This window comes from Dendrobates tinctorius, unplaced genomic scaffold (genome assembly GCF_039654945.1).
Source record: "Dendrobates tinctorius isolate UK_male_01 unplaced genomic scaffold, ASM3965494v1 ptg000035l, whole genome shotgun sequence".
NCBI classification, from domain to species: domain Eukaryota; kingdom Metazoa; phylum Chordata; class Amphibia; order Anura; family Dendrobatidae; genus Dendrobates; species Dendrobates tinctorius.
In genome coordinates, this window is record NW_027361703.1 from 56116415 (window position 1) to 56131255 (window position 14841).

At 40.9% G+C, this 14841-nt stretch overlaps 1 protein-coding gene across 1 annotated transcript in view; it reads left to right on the forward strand.

Moving 5' to 3' along the window:
• The window catches only part of CERK (ceramide kinase), a 173574-nt gene that overhangs the window by 145731 nt on the left and 13002 nt on the right, over positions 1 to 14841 (forward strand). The window contains exons 10-12 of the mRNA XM_073573495.1: positions 1639 to 1744; positions 2803 to 2879; positions 14517 to 14722. Of these exons, the coding sequence (XP_073429596.1) occupies positions 1639 to 1744; positions 2803 to 2879; positions 14517 to 14722 (389 nt within the window). The remainder of the gene's footprint in view (positions 1 to 1638; positions 1745 to 2802; positions 2880 to 14516; positions 14723 to 14841) is intronic.

Here is a 14841-nt window from a genome sequence, read left to right on the forward strand (position 1 = left end):
ATTTACTCAACGTGTGCACATGGCCTTATGGATCATTCAGTATGCACTTTTTGCCAGGAAAAGGTCTCAGTACCCCATTCCGTTCCCTCAATTATCATTACTCTTACCTACCCTTTGCATAATTTACAGCGCTGCCTTGCTCACAGTGAGTGCTGCCTGAATTGAATCCCCAGCCCTGAATATACTGACACAGCCAATGGCCAGTGAGCGCACGCACACACACAGTGTCAGTGGGGCACGCTCTCATCCCTCTCTGTCAGATTGGATTCAGCCATTTTGTGTAGGAATGTAATGATATATCCTGTATGTTCACCTTTTCCTATGAGTTTTGCAGCCTATCCACTCCACGATTTGTTTCCTTGTGGTAGAGTAGGTTACATTCACACTTTTGGTGTTATTTCTGTCTACAAAACAGTCTTTAGAAAGCACCAGTAGAAAACTGACACAGTAAAGTGTCAAAATGCACGGTCAAACAGTCCCCTTTCCCGACAGGGACGACAAAAAGAGAAAAACTTGCAAGCATCATTTAATAAAAGGTGTAAAAAGCAATCTTGGACATACATCTTGTCACTGTGAATCAGGCTGCTTAGAGGCAGTGGTACTTGGAAAAACGCCCCATGCAGGCTGACAGTGGTGATAAGATGGATGCGCCATATAGCTTTTTACACCTTTTTCTAATTGATCTTGGTAAGCTCTTTCTCGTTTTCTTTTGTGCTTCTGTGTGTACAGTTTGTGTGTATGGGAAATATCATTTCAGGTATATCTCAGAAAAGAAAAAGGAACAAGTATTTTGTAATGCAACTCTGCTAACCTAACCCACCATACAAATATGCCAGTTGCTTGGAAGAAGTTTGGTGAAAGACACAGGGAAAAGAAGTTGGAACAATGTGAAGAATGCTCCTCCTAGGATTAGCCGCCCACCTTGCTGGGATGTGGCCAGACTACTACCCAGATCAGTGCCTTGTTAGATAGCAATAGCAGCGTCCACCGCTGTTTTAATCCCTACTGGTGCCCAGGAAGGTCAATGTAGTTGAGCAAAGTATTCCAAATGGAGATAGTACAATTTCATTAGCACTGTGGCCAAGTGTAATCCAGAATCACCAGATAGTTGTTGATTTTTTTTTTTTTTTTCTTTTCAAAAGTCAAAGGTGTAACAAAGGGTGATACAGAACCAAAACAGTCCCTTCCCCAGGGTAAAATACACCATGGTGATCCTGGATCATACTCGACCACAGCAGATTGAATCATCCCATCTTCTTTTGGAATACTTTGCATGCGGGAAATATCACATTCCAACTTAATATTGCTTAATCAGACAACAAAATATTCCCAGAAAATCTAAAGGAAGAATAAAAACAAACTAGAGTCGCAACGGGTTCCAACGATAAACTACAGGGATTGTGTACTAAGCCCAACAATACACTTGATTGGGGTTTTACTGTAAAAGGTGATTTTTATTTTTCCCAGCCAGCTATGCATATGGCCGAACATTGTCAATGAGTCAAGATTACATTTTGCTTATATTTTATAGGTACTGTCCCATAAACATTTCAATAAATGTAAAATTCCATTCTCTTTGACATCGGCATTAAAGTTCTATAATTGATCCTGATAATGTTCTTTCTGGTATGTTGTTAGGTTTCAAGACGTTTTTGTCTCATCGTTACTATGAAGGAACAGTCTCTTTCCAAAGAGCAAAATGGGCTGTGGGATCTCCAAGGGACAAAATCTGCTGCACATCTGGGCAAGTTTCTTTATAAATTTGTAATTGACAAGTACAGTGAAGTGTGAGGTTTTATTAGAACAGTTCTACAGCTGTTGGTTTTATGTTCTATTAAGGGCTTGTACACTAATACTAAACATTTAAATAAAATCTGTCACCTAAGAACAGATTACAGCAATGGTCTATTCACCTATTAGCCAAATGGCACAAAGAATATTGTCCTATATGTCTAAAGCGAATGATCAACGGACCATAGGACCGCCCCCTGATGCACGCCTCGGCCCCTGCTGACTTTCTACTGCGGTCAATCACTGAGGACAGCAAGGGGAGGAAATTTTAATATCAGCAGCATGATCTGTTTGTCTTTGATTTGCTCTCAGTTGTTGCTTTGTTATGGAGTGGAAACCTCTGTAATATCTAATGTTAATAAATATGAAATTGCCTGATTTTTCAGAGGTCCTAGTCTAAAGTGTCCAGATGATGTAGAGATGTGAAGAAGTGGATTTTCTGCCCTCCTGGCGTCTCAACAGATATAGATGTCAGAACACACTTAAGATAGTGGTTCTCCTGATGAATAAGTGGGTACACTTCGAAACCCGGTGAGAATAAAATCGCATTATCTACTCCACTATCTCAAGTGTTTTCTGACATCTCTGTCTGTTGAAGTGCCAGCAGAGCAGCAAATCAGCTTCTCCATATCAACCTGCGGAGCAGCAGCTGGACCTTTTATTTCTGAGCTGAGTGTTGTGCTTCATTGCAATACCACCAGGTGATCAGTTTCCACGTTAAACGCTTGTCTGGATAACACCCTATGTGTGATCCTATGTCCCTCCAGTTTTTATTCATACAGACTATGTAACTTTCAGTCAACGGCTATTTCGCCTGATTGCCCAATAAAATTGCATACTATCCCCAGTCAAACATTCTTCATGCTGTATTGGTAAAGAATAATCAGATAAAAGTAGTTCCATCCTAAAAGCCATCTGCTCATAGTGCTTTAGCCTTGTTAAGCATTGGTGTGCAATTCCTTTAAGAGAAATAGTTGTAGTCTTTTCTAACAAGATGTTTTGCTGTTCCAGGTGCTACATTTGCAGGCAAAGTAGCAAGCAGCTGGAGGAGCAGCAGAGAGCGAAGACCTGTGGGTTAGAAAAAAATGGTGAGGCCATGTTAATGAAATTGCCGCCTTATTGTGGTAGAGTATTTTAACTCCTTTGTGAAAACTTTCTTTTCCAACCTGTGATTAGACTGAATGTACTTCATACATATGAAACAGTCAGTAGGCAAAATAAAAATGTCCAGTATAGAAAAAAATGACAGCTCTCGGCAAGATGGACTAATACATCATTGCCATTCTCGCAATCGAACCTCAACTTGTTTGTGATTTGAGACAAACGGGTGAAAATAATTGAGACTTTTGACAATGGTAGCCTATTCAATTACATAAAGTAAGACAATGTGTTGCAATAATATTTTCTTATATTGTACCTCTTTTTTCTCATTATGGTTAAGAGAAAAAAAAATAAGTCTGGGCAAATTTTATATTGTTCCAAGTGACTTGTTATATTGAAAAATAAAAAATTGGGCTATACTCACCTACTAGCACTTACCGTACTTGTTTCTAGAACAGGCCGCTATGTGATCTTCATTTACACCGGAAAGAAAACGTCACTATTTAAAGGGGTTCTCCAAGTATGAGATAAAATGGTCCCTGATCTTATTCAAACTGCAGCCTGTCCTAGTCAAGTGTTAGTGCGGGCAGTAAACTGAAGACGAACAGCTCCCGAGACCTGTACAAGAGACTGACCAGAGCTGTAACACATACTTTAGTCGGCGGCTGGGAGCATGGCTGTGATATGTGAAGAAATATGTCTTAACCCACAGTGATATGTGAAGTAATATGTCTTAACCCACATTGTGCTCGACAAGGAGATCTTCTAGCATCATCATCCTCCTCCGTCAGTCTGACCGCTTTATAGCAGTGCATAGAGACTGACTGAGTCCAGCTGGCAAGCAATCGAAGATCATAATGTTTGAGATAAACCTCTGTGCTCAGCAAGGAATTGATATATTTCTTCACATATCACAGACTTGTTTCCATCCGACTGAGGTATATGTGCTATAGCGTTTGTCAGTTGAGACACAAGTCTCAGGAGCTTTATGTCTTCATTCTGCATCCCAACTTGACACATGACTAGAACGGGATGCAGTTTGAATTGTATCAGTGACACCATTTCATCTTCAGCTCGGCAAACCACTTTAGGCGGCAGCAGGACTGGCAAGGCCTGTGATTGGCTGCTGTTGCCAGGTGACTTGCACAACGCTTTGTGTGATGTCAGCACCATGGCAGTCAGTCACAGGATGCATAAGTCTTTCTGCTGCTTGAACAGTGATTTCTTCCTTAAGGTTCTAAGTGCAGACCATGTAGTGGCATGCGCTCTAACTAGGTAAGTGCTGGTAGGGGGCCTTTTATTTGTTGGCATTTTGTATTTATGATAGTTCAAGGTATTTTTTGAAAAAAAAACACATAATTAAAATTGGTATTTCCTATCTTTTTGGCCTTGTAAAAGCAGCATCCTAGTGGGTTGATCAGACTGGTTTTGACTCTTCATTGTGGCCACCAGTCCACCAGTGTCTGTCTATGCTCGGGGGGCCTTGTAATACAATGAAGGTGAATAGTGTCCATAATTAGACTGACATTAACAGACCTTTGGGTAGAAAGTGTATGAAATCTGGAGGTGGTGTGTCTAATTTATAGGAAAGGTGATTTAATTTCACAGTAATTACAATACTCATTTTAATTTCACAATGTTTTTAACTGGACCAAAACCAAAAACCCATCTGTGTTTCTATGAAATACAGGGCAGAAAGGAGAGTGATCAAGCTGCTGTGTGATTGGGAACAGCGAGAGTGTCGGCCTTTTTGTCTAACAGATGGACAGTAAATGGCTTGTATTATAGTCTGAAATCTCTTATTACAGCACAGGTGGAAGTCACATAATTAGCTCATCTGGAAGCAAGGACAAAATATTGCTTTCTGCGTGTTTATTCACCTTTGTGATGTCATGCTATCAACCGGTGGCGTATGTTGTAAGCATTTATCTAGAAATGCTGGGCGATTGTTAACCCCATCTTCTGCTGCCGCTGACAAGGTTAATACGAACAAAGACTAATGGGTTTATCGTATTTGGCGCATTTGTTCGATTGATTTCTCCAGATGTCTTGGGAAGCAAAAAACAATTATGGGATTGGCAGATAGTCTTGTTGCTCAGTGTTTGGCATGAGTGACATTCGGGCTTCTTCCCCACAGGAACTTCAATGTAAACTAATTGCCAGAATCAACATATATAGGAGAGTTTTCTGTATGCAGTGTGCTCATTGTAGGTTGTGTGACCTCTCGATTGCCCTGTCACAGTGCGATGAGGGAAGCGTCCATGGTTCCTATTTATCTGCATATTATTTATACAGGTGCTGTGAACGGAGCGGTCGCCTGCTTCATTCTCCTCTCATTTCCTCTTACCGACTGATGAATGGAGATAAATGGCTAATGCACTCTCTGTGGGCTGGATAGCTGGATTTCACCGAGCTTTCTTGTAGTCATTTAGAAGCCTAACCTTGTATAATGTGAATAACTGCACAAATGTACAATCAAAATAAGACAAAATGCCTTCAGGTCACGCATGACCAGTCAGTATACATATTAAAGGGCATTTCTATTTGTGTTTTCTCATTCTTTTAGTGAATGTCTGCCCTCAAAATATCTTTTTTCCTTTTTTTTAGTTCTCAATTTATCCACAATTCTGTGCTGATTCATTTCTTGATTTCTCTGACACAGATCTAGAATTCAAATCGTGCAACATGACTAAGGAAAAAGAAGTGACACCAATTGTCTAGTATTCTTAAGCCCCCATACACATTGTCACGTCAGTATCAGCGGGTTCAGCCGACAGTCTGTGTATGGGGACCACATACAGATGATTTTCCGGGGAGTTAAGGATTCGTCAAATTTGATTTTTAGACTGTAAATAATTTTTTTCCCTGTGATAAGCTGCTGCCAGAGATGTCTGGCAGCGCCTCTCATAGAGAACACGAGAGGACTTGGCAGAACGTGCGTGTGTGTGTGTGTGTGTAAAAGATGTCAGAGAGCTTCCCGTCGAACCGTTGTTTGACTGACAGCCATCTATGGTGTATTGGGTGGCTTCACACATGTTGCAAGGCTTGTTAACAAGTCCGACATTGACTTACAGTGCCAATAAGTGGCACTGAAGGGACAGCTTTCTTCAGCAGGAGAGTTAATTTGCCTACTACTTTTGCCCAGGGAGCATTGCCTGGCCACATGAAAAAAGAGAAGGTTAGGGAGCACTACTAAGGGGCAGGAGAATAATTAATATTGAAAATAAATGAGGGGTGCTGCACAATACAAAGGCAAAAGCAATGATCAACAAAAGAAGAAAAAAGGGCCCAGCACATAAAGCGCACACCCAAGGCAATAAAGTATGTGACCAATACATATACATTTTATTGAGAGACAAACAGGTATACAGAAGAAAAACATTTAAAAAGGAAGGCACACCCCAAATGTCCCAAACAGATCTAATAATAAATGCTGATAGGCAAAGTCCGCTTATGGAAAATTACACAAAATTCACCAAAATGTACATAATAATAATGTAGGGCATGACCCAACAACCCCGAATCTGTCTGGGCGTCTCCAGAGAAATGTAGCTATTTACTCAAAATATTTATATTTATAGATAGACCAAAAGGTACTGTAAGCAAGGTGACCATCCATTATAAGAATAGAGGGGATATCCTACCAACACTCACTATGAAAGACCCCATAAGATCTGAGGAGCCCTGTAAATAGCCCTGTTATAGGAGGGAGCAGGGAACCATCCAATATGAGGATGGTTAGGAGATCTAGACCCAAATAGAATATTGAGGGCAAGAAAAAAAAAAAAGATTGGAAATAAACGCCACGGTATATAGTAGAAAGTAAAGAAATGGTCACCATAAAGAGTAGTCCAAAATGGAACGTCGGGGGTCAGGTCGTCAAGAAAAGGTGGTCCCGGGACAGGGGAGGTGTGGGGAGCCCCACGCGTATTGCTGCTGGGTGCAGCTTCGTCAGGGGGAAGTCAGAGGTTTAGCAATCAGTCAGTCTTTAAATAGCAGTCAATCAAGACAGGGGAGGGAAAAAGGTGTGTAGAAGTGTGAGGGTAATAGGTAACATGCCAATCAGCGTCGGCACACAGTCAGCTTCAGATAGCAGGCAATAATCAAAGAGGAAGTGCTACAGGCTGATGACGTGTCAGCCAGTTCGCGCCAGCTCACTAAATTCCTGGGAGCGGGCGTTCGGGAAAAAAAAAAAAGCAGTGAAAAAGGCAGACTGCGCATGTCAGGGCTCAGCTATGACAGGCTGGTGACGTGTCAGCTAGTTCGCGCCTGCTCACTGGAATCCTGGGAGCGGGCGTTCAGAAGGAGGGCAGTAAAAAAAAACAAAAAAAAGTGCGCATGTCAGGGCTCAGCTATGGAATAGAAGCACCAGGGGGAAGGAAATGGTTAGACTACACATGTAAAAAAAAATGGGCTATGAAATGAAAGCACCAATATGCAGGCATATGTAGCAAAACCTTGATAAAGAGCTGCTAGACGTGGCAGGGAGTAAATGAGACCAGATCCACAGGGCGTGGAAATAATGCATACGGAATTAGCACCAAAAAGCAACAAGATGGCGCTCATGAGAAGGGAGCATAATAACCCCAATTGAATAAAAAACATAAGAAAAGTAACGCAAATACATTGAGGCCAAAAGGCGGGATGTGATAATGCCACGATCAAGGCTGTAAGAAACAAGCGGCAATGTTCAAGCAGCAGAAGGTGCACAGATCTCCTGTGGGTTTGAGACTTAAACAGAAGCAAGGAATCAGGGCACCAGAATCCTGAGGTCAAAAAGAAGGAACGGGCGAGTGCAGAATACACATAAGCACATCTCCACTTACACACATCAAATAAAGTGAAGATGTGTGAAGACGTTGACCCTGACTAATGGTAATACCCACAAAATACAGAATAATAGAAAATAATGATAAAGTGAACCCATTTTATTATTGAAAGGTTATGACGCGTGCAATACGCAAAAAATATATAGAAATATACTGATAGTGAATAAAGTATCAATGTATAGAAATAGAACATCCAGAAATGGGTATAATATAAACAAAAAAGTATTGAGCCGAGAAAACTCGTGAATAGAAGTTTTTCGTTTAATCCCTTAGGTGACAAACTTTGTAAGTTGAAGATCCAGCTAGATTCTATCTGGCGTAGGAATTTCTTAGAATTCCCTCCTTTGGCGTAAAAAAGGATCTTCTGCAAACCAAGAAATGAAATATTAGAGGTGGAGCCACCATGCTCAGTTAGAAAATGCGAAGCCACTGGGGTTAACGTTTTGCCTTTCCGGAGATCTGCAGCCGCCAGAAGAATGGTGGAAAGGTGCTTTTGTGCTCTCTTCCTAAACTCCTGAGAGGTCTGGCCCAAATAAACTTTGCGACAAGGGCAAATGAGAGCATAAATAATATTAGCTAACTTGTGTTGTCTTCATGACTGTTTTTTTTTTTTTTTCTTATATATATATATTACTTACAGGCAAATAGCCATGGCACACTAAGGAGACGTACTTTATACCCAGCACCTTAAATATAATCGCATATTGATTTACCAGGTATATATTCATCTTCTTCCATGTATTATCCTTTACCTACTTTTTGTGACTCATTACATGAAGCACAGTATGATAATCTGCATTATACTCTAAAACAGGTATAACCATAGCAACATCGTCTTTTTATAATCACCATCACTATATGACGCAGGTCTCTTAAATCACCCCGTTTAATTCGTTATAGGTATCCGCATATATTCTTGGTTTTATATCGGGCTCCCATACCGATATAGCAGTCGGGTAGGTTTGCCTCAGTATTTAATTTAATCTTTTTTCACACTCACCTGGTTCTTCTGATACAGTGTCATTATATGTTTTATGTTTGTCATCATGAGATGGAATTTTTTTTTTATTTTTCTTGATTTGTTTTACATGTCTGTACAAACATGTCCGAACAAAAATGTATACCTGACATCTCTGTATTGATTATGAGGACCTGTCATGACTTTATGTTTCTGTATTTATTTTGCATTTTCATAGCAGACTGACGAAGGCCAATTGTGGGCCGAAACGTCTCTCTAGGACTGCATAAAAAAATAAACTTCATTTGTAAAGGATCATTCAGTTGAGTGCCAAGTTACTTTATTATTCACTTCGGTCTGGGTAATCTACTTGTGCACCTTGTGGTAGTGCCACGCTATACTTGACACTAAATAATATTAGCTGTCTTACAGTTGATATAAGATGTAAGGCGGTGTGATTTGGAATCAAGTGGGTTAGCAAAAAAATCCTTGGTGGGAGGGACATGTGGACACACACTACAGTCCCCGCATGGAAAGGACCCCTTCAATCGTATACCACGATTGAGTCTGACAGAGGGGCGAACAAAGTGGCTTCTGGTAAGAATATCCCCTAGATTATGGGCCCTTTTGGCTGTCATTTGAGGGCGTGGGGTGACTAGGGGGGAAGTCTGGGAGTCCATGATGAGAATGTCCCAATGGGACACAAGAATTGCTCTCACCTTGTTCCACTGGTCATTATAGTCCGTAATGAAACTGACGCTCTTGTCCTGATGGCGAGAGCTGGGATAGAGCAATGAGTCCTGATTATGTCCCCTAGCCCTCTGAAAAGCTGAAGAAATGAACTTTTTGGGATAGCCCCGTTCCTGGAACCTGGTGGTCAAGGCTCTAGATTGTGCAAAAAAATCTCCATCTAATGTACAGTTTTGGCGGGTTTTCAGGAATTCGCCAATAGGTATGCCCCTCCGGGTATGGTGAGGATCATACCTTAATAGGCTGTTGGAGGCTGTAGATTTACGGAAAAGGTCAGTGACAAGACAATTTTCCTGGATAGAGACCTACAAATCAAGACAAGTGACTGAAACAAAAGAAAAAGAATGTCAAGATAATGTTAAGGTCATTTTGGTTGAGCTCATGGAGGAAGTCCAGACACTCCTGCTCAATACCTGTCCAGGTGAAGAAGATATCATCAATAAATTGATGCCACTGCTGGACGTGTTTCTTGAAAGACTCGGAGACTTAGGCAATGGTGTCCTCCCACCAGCCTAAGAAGATGTTGGCAAAGGCCAGTGCACCCATACCTGTCGAAAGAAAGACCCGTCAAACAAAAAATAATTGTGGTGCAAAATAAAATGAAGGAGGTCAATCAAGAAAGAATTGTGGAAAGAGTCCGAGTTGGCTTGTTTCCTAAGAAAATAGTCCACGGCCCGTATACCATCTTGGTGACCTATGTTCGAATATAGCGATTCAATGTCGCAGGTAACGAGTAGGGTTGGTTGGGTGCAGGTGATGTTACGACAGGAGCGAATGAAATGGGCCGAATCTCGGATATACGAAGGTAAACTTGTCGCAACGGGCTGTAAAAAATAGTCCACATAGACATTTGCCCTTTTACAAAGGCTCCCAATGCTAGACACTATTGGACGTCTGGGAGGTGCGGTTAGATTCTTGTGCACCTTAGGAAGCAGATAAAAGGTGGGAATAACGGGAAATTCAACTCCAAGGTATTTTTTGGTGTTTTTCTCAATGATGCCATAGTCAAAGGCTTGATTTACCAAGGAGTGAAATTTGGCGGTAAACGTTTCCATGGGGTCAGAAGGCAATTTAGCGTAGAACTTTGTATTGTTCAATTGCCTATGTGACTCGGCCATGTAGAGATGAACCGGCAACAACACCACATTCCCACCCTTATCTGCTTCCTTGATCACAAAATTCCCAATTATTCTTGAGGGACAGCAGTGCCCTTTTTTCATCAGACGTGCGGTTATTAGGAACCATGGGGGAGTTGTAGAATATCCCTCTTGGCCAGCTCGAAAAAGATTTTTACAGCTGGAACCAAAGAAAAAGAAGGGGAAAACAAAGATTTGTTTTTGTAGGGAAAAGTGCTCCTACCTGGTCCACCTTCGTTCTCGCGTAATAGATCAAGAAGGTCCTGGAGTGCCTGCCTCTCCTCACTTCCCACAGCATTCACCATCTCAGGTCTATGGTGTATGGACTGAAGGACTAATTTGCGACAAAATAAAAAAGATCCTTGACCAAAATAAATTTATCTAAAGCCTTGGAAGGTGAGAAAGTAAGACCCTTCTGAAGAACAGAAACTTCAGCAGCCGAGAGAGAATGTTCAGTAAGATTAATTAGCTGAAGAGACCCGGAAGATGGAGGATTCTGAGACCAGAAAGCCATATCCGGGGGAAGCAATCATCTGCGACGAGTTCTGTAGGACTGGCAAAAGGGGGACTTGGGTCCTCTGTAGGGATTGGTTCTCTTTCTTAGATTTCTGGTGCTTGCCCCCACGTCGTATCCTGCATCTAGATCGCTTCCGCCCCGACGATAAAAAATCTCTAGAACTGGAGGCCCCTGGAAGAGGATCAGTGGCGGGTGCAGATTGCCCTACCCTGATGTGGTCAGGTCGGCGTTTATTGCCAAAGTGCCTCCACTTAAAAATTGTCTGATTATCAAAATCAGAGCGGTCCCGCTGGAACTTCTTATGTTTTTTGGCAATAACCTCAGTCTCAAATTTGTCAAGTGTATCCTTGAGATTTTGCTTAAAGGAAGAGACTTGTGCGATGTCAAAGGTGGAAAGCTTATTTTCCAGTTCTTTTATTTGTATCTTAGTGGAGGCAAGGAGCTCTTTATCATGCTCAATGAGCATAGAAATAAGAATATTAGAACACCTTATCAGGCCCTGTTCCCATATATTTCTAAAAACAGATGTAGGTTCCCAAGCAAGGAATATGGAGACACGTAGGCCCCGTGGAATTATAGCAGTTTTGGTGTACTCTTCAGGGCTCCGAATATTCCACCAAAGGCGGATGCCCGATTTATGTGCTGCTATAAGGTCGTATGTCAATTTAGAAAAGTCAGAACCAGCAGCTGGGGATTCCAGAGTCTGAAAGATGTCAGAGGAACGAGCCGGCCAGGAAGCCTCCCGTGCCTCCCAGTCCATGAGTGAGTGCCAACGTCAGGTACACACCAACCTACCAAGGCAAGAAAGACCACTAGATAAGGAAAAAAAACCACATACACAACAACAGTAAAATAGCAGTCAAATAACCACACAAAAATAGGCAGGAGGCCAACAATAAGGCAACTCAAGCAATTTATGATAAAGGCCCATATTAAATAGAATGTGTGCTACCCTGGAAACATTTTCATGAAGATAATGCAGGTATGTAAAACATGAAAAAAGAGAAGGTTAGGGAGCACTACTAAGGGGCAGGAGAATAATATTGAAAATAAATGAGGGGTGCTGCACAATGCAAAGGCAAAAGCATTAAGCACTATGACCACTGGCGGTCTTCACAATTAGAAGCAGTTCTCCCTAGACCTTGCACAGTGCTCCTAGGACAGAAAAGCTCCATACGTATGGCATCTGATGGAGCACTCAATTTGAAAAAAAAAAAAAAGCCACATTAAAGTTCAGGACCATAGAAAGTACTGAAATACAGAATTACGTATATTATTACTGAAACTTTACTATGGCTCTGCACCAAAAAAGCGATAATATGGCCTTATTTTCATACCTTAGCGTAATAACAATTCCATGTATTTGTATTAGTTCTATAGACTCTGTATAAATAATGGTTTCATTATTTTGTGTGTACCTTTCTATTCTTGTCGTGGATCATGCAGTGAATGTCTCTAGAGGCATGGCCTGCGAGCCAGATAGTTTTTCTCGTGTTTGTTCTTCCCAGTGATTTTCAGCATTATAGAGTCTGTAAACACATGTAGAACAATGACAAGTTTCCAGTGACCTCCGGGTAGACATGAATGTAGTCGCGTTGACCGGACATGGATCTGTACTCTTTCATCCCACCAAATCAGCTGTGAACAGGATTCAATCAGCTGTGAATGTCATTCTTTTGCCTGACTGACTATTTTTTTCCTTGTCATTATCTTTTTGTTTTAGGTAAGCAGAAAACAACCAGAAACCTATTTTTTTTACTGTAGTAATTACTTTGAGTCAGTGCCTCAATAAGGGAGTTAATTAGCTCATAGGCAGTCTAGATGGCAGGGGCATGCTTGGTGGTTCTGAAATTGATTTGCCTAGAAACTATATCCAAAAATAAGCCTGACTGTAGTGAAACTTATGGATTTGCCTTACAAATGGAGTTAGAGAGTAGAACTATGTGAACTAAACTGGCCTGCATGCAAACTAATGACAGACCATAGGGTGGTTAAGAGGAAAAGGATTTGCCATGTGAAATCCAGACAGGCCAGGTGTCTTACAAAGTGACCCTTGTGAGCACGTTATTGACCTTTCCATATACATCGATGAACTCTAATTAAAGGGAATCTTTCAGCAGGTTTTGCTGTGTAATCTGACAATAGCATGAGGTAGTGACAGAGACCCTGATTCCAGCAATGTATCACTTAGTTTACCGGTTGCAGCAGTTGTGTTAAGAATCACAGTATTTTTTGCTGTGGATCTAGCATAGCTCAGATGCTGAGCACTGTCTAACCCTACCTACATCACAGCTTTTTGTTTACATTGTATAGTGACAGAGATCTGGTAATCAATCCTGGGGGTGTGGCTGGACTAGGAGGCACGCAGCAGCTTGTCCTGTAGTGAAAATTCGCTGATATGCAAATGATTGTATTGAATGAGCAACGCACAGCCCAGTAAGTGACACATTTCTGTAATCAGGGTTTCTACTCCTACATCATGGTGCTCTCAGATTTCAAAGCAGAAATCTGGTGACAGATTCCCTTTAAGAAGTCAAGAAACCGAACCACCTCTCATTTGAATAGAAGATTTCCCAACTATGTAATATTTGCCATACATGTAAAGGAACTGCTGTTTCTGTAACTTTGATGGACTTCTGTGGACCTGTGTACATCACTGTTTGCATATTGAAGCCCATTTTTAACATATTCATTGATACCTGCATCATAATTTATAAATTAGATGACAATATAAGTGATTGTGAACATGAGAATATACCACCACATCAAAACCCTGTCATGGGCAGCCCATTCTCCAGACCTGAACCCCATTGAAAATCTCTGGAATGTAATCAAGAGGATGATGGATAGTCATAAGCCATCAAACAAAGAGGAACTGCTTACATTTTTGCACCAGAAGTAGTGTGAAAGACTGGTGGCAAGCATGCCAAGACGCATGAAAGCTGTTTGTAAAAATCATGGTTTTTGCACAAAATATTGATTTCTGAACTCTTCCTGAGTTAAAACATTAGGTTTGTTGTTTCTAAATGATTATGAACTTGTTTTCTTTGCATTATTTGAGGTCTTTAAGCACTGTTTGTTGTTTTTTAATTTTGACCATTTTTCTTTGTCAGAAAAAAATACAAAATTTATTGCTTGGAAATTTGGAGACATGTTGTCAGAAGTTTATAGACTTAAAGAACAATTTACATTTTACTCAAAATATACCTATAAAGAGAAAAATCAGACAAACTGAACATTTTGCAGTGGTCTCTTAATTTTTGCCAGAGCTGGAAATGATTGTGAACATGAAAATATACCATAGTTATGTCTGCATTGTTACAAAAACTAGATTCCAATTTTTTCTTAGCTTAACTGGTAATACATGAGTTTTGATATTTAGCCGAGTGAATTTATTTTCTGTTGATTTAAATATAAAATTGTTGCTTTTTTAGAACCAGAAGATTGGACAACAATCAAAGGAAAATTCATGGCGATTAACGCGGCCAGCATGAGTTGTGCCTGTCCGCGCAGTCCGAGAGGCCTGTCACCAGCAGCTCACTTGGCAGATGGAACAGCTGATCTGATTTTAGTTCGCAAATGCTCCAGATTAAATTTTCTTCTGCACCTTTTCAGACATACAACCAGCAATAGTGATCAGGTAATTAATAATAGAAAAGTGAAAATCTAGTCTGCACCTACATACTACAGGCTGTGCCACTGAGACTGGACAGTGAGAGAGCATAAAATGGAGCAGGTGGTTGTCATTCATGTAGCTTA